At 54.5% G+C, this 6,314-nt stretch overlaps 1 protein-coding gene across 1 annotated transcript in view; it reads right to left on the bottom strand.

The window, feature by feature from the left end:
* Nucleotides 1-4,375: 4,375 nt before the first annotated feature.
* Lamb3 (laminin subunit beta 3) overlaps nucleotides 4,376-6,314 on the bottom strand; it is a 42,836-nt gene continuing 40,897 nt past the window's right edge. Inside the window, exon 23 of the mRNA XM_051148169.1 lies at nucleotides 4,376-4,542. Within this exon, the coding sequence (XP_051004126.1) occupies nucleotides 4,406-4,542 (137 nt within the window). The 3' untranslated portion in view covers nucleotides 4,376-4,405. The remainder of the gene's footprint in view (nucleotides 4,543-6,314) is intronic.

Genomic DNA, 6,314 nt, shown 5'->3' with positions numbered 1-6,314 from the left:
TGCCTCTCTGGCCTCACGGCTGGACTGGACTCACCATCATAGGGTCTGCCTATCCGCATGGCTGCCAGGCTGCTGCCCAGAGGCCTGGGAGCACTCACAACTCCAATGCTTCTCTCCAGGATTAGCTTCCCACTGCACCGAGACCCAGAACACGTCAACGCTCTCCCCCCCCCCACCCCCCACCTCTGCCTCACAGCAATTCCCTACCCCCACCCCCATGGTGGAGTGGAGAAAGCCAAGACTGTGGACTATGAGCACTTCTCCCAGCCACACACCTCACGCACCCCTAAGTAAGGATTCGGGGAACTATTTTCACGTTGGCCAGGTCTCTTGCCTCTGGCTCCCTTCATTCCCCTGAACATCAGGTGCACTGTCTGTCTCTCTGTGTGTTTGCCCTCACACCCCCAAGCTTCATGCTCTGTGTTGTGCTCAAATAAAAACGGACATATTTTTCTCTATGAGGTGTCACTCCTTCTGTTCAAGTCGGAAGCAGCTCATGGACAGCTGGGCCCATCTGCACAGCCAGAGGTTGGTGCAGCCAATGTATACTGGGGCCAAGTGCGGGACACATAAGTCACCCAAGTCATCTCAAAGCCCTGGAGCAGGTTCTATGAATGCTGTGGCTCCTACCATGTCAGTGGCTGCTGTGGAACATGAGTATGAGGCGCAGCTCCGCCTCACCCACCACACCGAGACCTTGGGGAATGGTGCCTTGTTTGCCTCAGCTGTCTGGTGCAATCACAGTGCCACAGACACCATGGGCAGTGCAGGTGGCATACCAGACACACTGCTCAAAACAACACAAGTGATCAATAATGATCAAAAAGTTAAGCTAAGCTAGGCCTGATGGCATGCACCTGTAGTCTTAGCACTTGGGCCCCTGAGGCAGGAGAGGTGTGAATTCAAAGCCAGCCTTTGCTACACACATAGTAAGACCCTATCTCAAAGAAGGAAGAGAAAAAGGGAAAAGGAGGAAAAGAAGAAATAAGATTTGGGAGGAAAGTGGGAGGGGAGGAAGTGCCCAGCATAGCACCTAGACCATGGCTAGCACACAAATGTTTGTGACAGTCCATACCAGCATACACAGTCGGTTTCAAGCAACAGCTTCTAGCCTTTGTCCTACCTCTGGGACAGGTAAAATAACCCAATTCTCTCCCAGGGGTGTTTGGCTAAGAGGTGTTAACAGAACTTTAAATTCTGTCAACACAGTGTTAATATTAGGAACAGGCCATTATTATGAACAGCTATTTGTTTGTTTGTTTTTCGAGACAAGGTTTCTCTGTGTAGCCTTGGCTGTCCTGGACTCACTCAGTAGACCAGGCTGGCCTCGAACTCACAGCGATCCACCCACCTCTGTAACCCGAGTGCTGGGATTAAAGGCGTGCGCCACCACGCCCGGCCATGAGCAGCCCTTTTAATGTTTATTTTTCTTTAAATAATAAATGCTGAGAAGAGAGAAGGATGGGTACAGATTTGAGTCACCAGTTGGTAGTAGTTGGACTCCTCTTCGGTAACCAGTTGCCTTGAACAGAGGGCTGCCAGGCAAGCAGCTCCTCCCTAACAGCTGTGTGGATGCCCTCACTGCACCCTGGCATGCACAGGCATGCCATGAGGAAGCTACACTGCAGCCCAGCTGCTTGTTGCTGAAGCACAGCTCTGCTTCAGACAGCAACATTCCAGGTAACACTCTTCAAACTACTTACAACAAATGTCCTCCCACCTCAAGCCTCAGTGAGCCCCATAAGCCACCGTCACCCGGGCCAGAGAAGGAGCACTTGGCCTGGCAGAAGGAGCACTTGGCCTGGCAGAAGGAGCACTTGGCCTGGCAGAAGGACCTGTGAATACTACAAGAGCACTCTGGTGGCTGGAATAAGAATGGCCCCCATAGGCTCACATCTTTGCATGTGGCACTATTTGAAAGGATTAGGAGGTGTGGCCTGCCTTGCTGGAGGATGTGTTGCCAGGAGTGGGCTTTGAAGTTCAAAAGCCTAAGCCAGGTCCAGTGTCTCTCTCTCTCTCTCTCTCTCTCTCTCTCTCTCTCTCTCTCTCTCTCTCTCTCTCTCTCTCGCTCATCCAGCTGCTTTCAGATCTATATGTAGAACTCTCAGCTACCATGTCTGTCTACATGCCACCATGCCACCCACCATGATAATGGACTAAAACTCTGAAAGTGTAAGCCAGCCCCAGTTACATGCTTGCCTGCCTGCCTTCCTCCTTCCTTCCTTCCTTCCTTCCTCCCTTCTTTTCTTTCCTTTCTTTTTTTTTTGTGTAGTTTTGGCTGTCCTGGAACTAGCTCTCTAGACCAGGCTGGCCTCCAACTTGCAGAGGTCGGCCTGCCTCTGCCTCTCTAGTGCTGAGATTAAAGTTGTGTGTCACCAGCACCCAGCAAATGCTTTCCTTTATCAGAGTTGTCCTGGTCATGGTGACTCTTCACAGCAATAGAACACTGACTAAGACACAGTCCTTCCACAAATGTGGAGGACCGTGCAATGACAGACATCCTTTCTGCCTCCCTTCGTCTCTACACACCAACTGTTCAGAACCTGGAGACCGCCTCCTGTGATCACGGAGTGGCCTGAGAAGGTAGCATGGTGGCAGATGCACCAACAGGAAGACAGCAGCAGGAAGGGAGGCCGCCCTCCTGAGAGGAAGAGGGCAGAGGCAGCAGAGAGCGAAAGCACCAGTGAAGGGCAGGTGGATAGGAAGCTGAAAACAGACTAAAGAAACTTTGGGTCCTGGTGGCTAGTGAGTTCCAGGAGCAGCCCGGCATAGTGGCGCACGCTTGTAATCCCAGCGCTCAGGAGGCAGAGGCAGGCAGATCTCTGTGAGTTCGAGGCCAGCCTGGTCTGGTCTACAGAGTGAGTCTAGGACAGCCAGGGCTACACAGAGAAACCCTGTAGAGAAGGGAGGGGGAGGGGCAGGGTATGTTCCAAGAGCTGCCAAGCCTTGAGGGGAATGGGTGCTGTGAAAGCTGAGGAGTGTAACAGCCTCCAGTGCCATGGCTGTTAGTAATTGAAACCAAGAGAAAACTAGTCACCAACCTGAGTGCCTACATCTATGAGCCTCTAACTTCAAAAGCCTGGCTCTCATGGCTTGAAGCTGAAACCCTCTGGGTGTATAGTACCAGTCCCAGATGTTGGGCAGTCATAGACCGGGGACTGTCACCTAAGGAGTCGCCCCTCCCAGACACTGAGAAGGAAACAATGGACTCCTGCCTGGAGACAGAGGAGCTAGATCTGCCTGAGCCACAGGATCGAGTCCACAGGAACCTCACCAGGACACAGAAAGGGTGATGAAGGCCACTTAACGCAGAGTCAGATTGTTTCCTTCTTGAGCCTCCGGGCTCCTGTCCAAAGATTTTTATTGAGCTTTGAATTCATGCATCATTCTTTGTCCAGTTGTTGTATTGGTCTCAGATTCTACCACAGTGGGGATCAGGAGTAGGTATGGGGGGCAGGAGTAGGTGTGTGGGGGGGTAGGAGTAGGTGGGGGGGGGTAGGAGTAGGTGTGGGGGGTGGGAGTAGGTGTGGGGGGGCAGGAGTAGGTGTCAGGGGCGGGAGTAGGTGTGGAGGGTGGGAGTAGGTGTGGGGGGGCAGGAGTAGGTGCGGGGGGGGGCAGGAGTAGGTGTTGGGGGGGCAGGAGTAGGTATGGGGGGCGGGAGTAGGTATGGGGGTGGGAGTAGATGTGGGGGGCGGGAGTAGGTGTGGGGGGGCAGGAGTAGGTGTGGAGGGGCAGGAGTAGGTGTGGGGGGACAGGAGTAGGTGTGGGGGGCAGGAGTAGGTGTGGAGGGTGGGAGTAGGTGTGGGGGGGGCAGGAGTAGGTGTGGGGGGCAGGAGTAGGTGTGGAGGGTGGGAGTAGGTGTGGGGGGGCAGGAGTAGGTATGGGGGGCGGGAGTAGGTGTGGAGGGTGGGAGTAGGTGTGGGGGGGCAGGAGTAGGTGTTGGGGGGGCAGGAGTAGGTGTGGGGGGCAGGAGTAGGTATGGGGGGTGGGAGTAGGTGTGGGGGGGGCAGGAGTAGGTGTGGGGGGGCAGGAGTAGGTGTGGGGGGACAGGAGTAGGTGTGGGGGGGCAGGAGTAGGTGTGGGGGGCGGGAATAGGTGTGGAGGACGGGAGTAGGTGTGGGGGGGCAGGAGTAGGTGTGGGGGGCAGGAGTAGGTGTGGGGGGGCAGGAGTAGGTGTGGGGGGCGGGAGTAGGTGTGGGGGGCACACTGCACATCCCAGCTCCCTTAGCTGCAGCATCTCTACTTTGAATGTGATCAGTATAGTCAGGTACCCAGCAGCTTATGCAGGGTGACCAGACTGTACTATCAATGGTCCCAGATGCCCTAGGTCCAGGAAATACTCCCCTTCCCAGCATGCCCTTCCAAGGTAGGATGGGGGGGGGGTGTGTGAGGCTGCGCCTTAAGGTCACTTGCAGGTGGCATAGTAGAGCACACGCCCATTGATGTAACTGCGGATCTGCTCCACGCGCTTCTCCAGCCCCGACAGGTCTGCCGAGCGCAGCATGATGTCCTGGCTCCCACGAAGTAGCTCTGACTCCATGTCTGAGGCAAATGGAACAGCCAGTAGGAAAGAATCAGAGGCTGAGACACCCAAGGACTCCTGGCCAGGGTCCTGCCCCTCCCCCAGCCTGGAGACAGTAGGGTCAGGAGAGTCTCCGCTGGGTGCAGTCAACCACTGAGGCAGACAGTTCTCACCCACCACCACCTCTCCAGCCCCATCCCACTCCAAGCAAAGCCTGGCAGGCCCAGGCCCAACCCCACTCTCAGACTTCCCTTTGCCTGCCCCCGTCCTCCACTCCAGGCTCTCTGGCTATCCCAGGGTAATAAGGGACGGTGCTGACCCCAAGATTATCAACCAAGTTAGGTATGTGGACCCCTGAATCTTACCAGTGACCTTCAAATGGACGCTGGCCAGCTGGCTTAGATCTTTCACCATTTTCTCTCCCTAAAATATCACTCTAGGGAAAAGTAGTTGCTTCCCACCCCAGCACATCCCAGATAACACACAAGGTCTGAAACCCTCAGAGGTTCCCCAGGTGGGAGACCCCTCTACTATATCATGATGGCCTGGACTTTGCCAGGAGAGGGGGTAGGGCAGCATTGGCCAACCCAGCTACGTCCAAAGTCATCTCCTCATGAAGCACAAATCTGACCACGTCTTGCTTCCTCCCACACGGCCGCCCTAGGTCTATCCCCTGGCCAGTAGGAGCCTGTCTACTGTGCTCCTGTGGGACAGTACTGCACACTTCTATGACTTGACATCCAAGACAAATACCTCAGTTTTCAGCTGCTACAGCACCCCTCCCCACTGCCTACCCTGCCTACAGTTGCCATTCTGTCCCTCTATCAATTGGTACTCTTTCTGAAGATGAGGTAGCCCTCACCCTCGCCAACAGAGTGCAACAGGCCTGCCCTGGGCTGACATGCAGCCAGAGAGCCTCTACACAGGATTTCAGACTGACAGACACTCAGGATATGGTGACAGTAACCTGAGTTAGCACCTGGTGTGGCCTGGTCCCAGAAAAGGCCCAGCACCACAGCAGGGAGCAGGCGTGTATCTGGTTGGTAGGGTTTTCCTGCATGGGACCCTCATGGGATCTTCTGGGACTCACAGCTCCTTCACTGTCACCCTCGAGCTGTTGCCTCCTGTTTGTCAAGGCTTCCAGCAGTGAGCAAGGCACTGCTGACTTAGAGCAACTCGCAGTGACTCAGAACTCTTGAGTCCCTTTCACGTGAGTAGCAGCTTGTGCTTGCCACCACTCACCAGTTACAAAATGTTTCCGGCGACATGAGCCATCCACAGAGAAGCCTCGCCCACACCAAACGGGCCGAGGTAACTCTCCCTCCCATATAATTTCACCCAGCTGGTTCCGCCCACTGTTTTAGGCTTTTGAAGTTTCCTAGCCAGTGACTGTGTTTGCTGGTGTATTATCTGCCATCTCCAGATATAATAAACAAACTGTTATCTGCATACACAGTATTTCTGGGCAAGGCCAGGACATGTGCTGAGCCAGCATCCACCTCTCCTCTGGGGTGTATGGCCACAGCCTCTCACCGGTTCACCACAATACCTTCTACAGTGTCTGTCTGGCTATAAATGAGATTTTTGCCAACTGTTTTCATTGAAATTCAGAGGAATGGTGTGTATGGCCTTTGCTGGACACGCCAGTTCACCAGCCTCACCATCATATCTGTAGATGGACAAGTTCCTAGGAACTCCTCCTTTCCAAGGCTATTACGGTTACGTCCCCATGTCTCTAACCCTCTGATGGCCTCATCAGCTCACTACTCCATCCGTGCCTACCCTAGCTGCA

The sequence above is a fragment of the Acomys russatus genome, chromosome 6 (genome assembly GCF_903995435.1).
Source record: "Acomys russatus chromosome 6, mAcoRus1.1, whole genome shotgun sequence".
Classification (NCBI taxonomy): domain Eukaryota; kingdom Metazoa; phylum Chordata; class Mammalia; order Rodentia; family Muridae; genus Acomys; species Acomys russatus.
The sequence above is the reverse complement of the archived record's forward strand: the minus strand, read 5'-3'. Positions and strand labels throughout refer to the sequence as shown.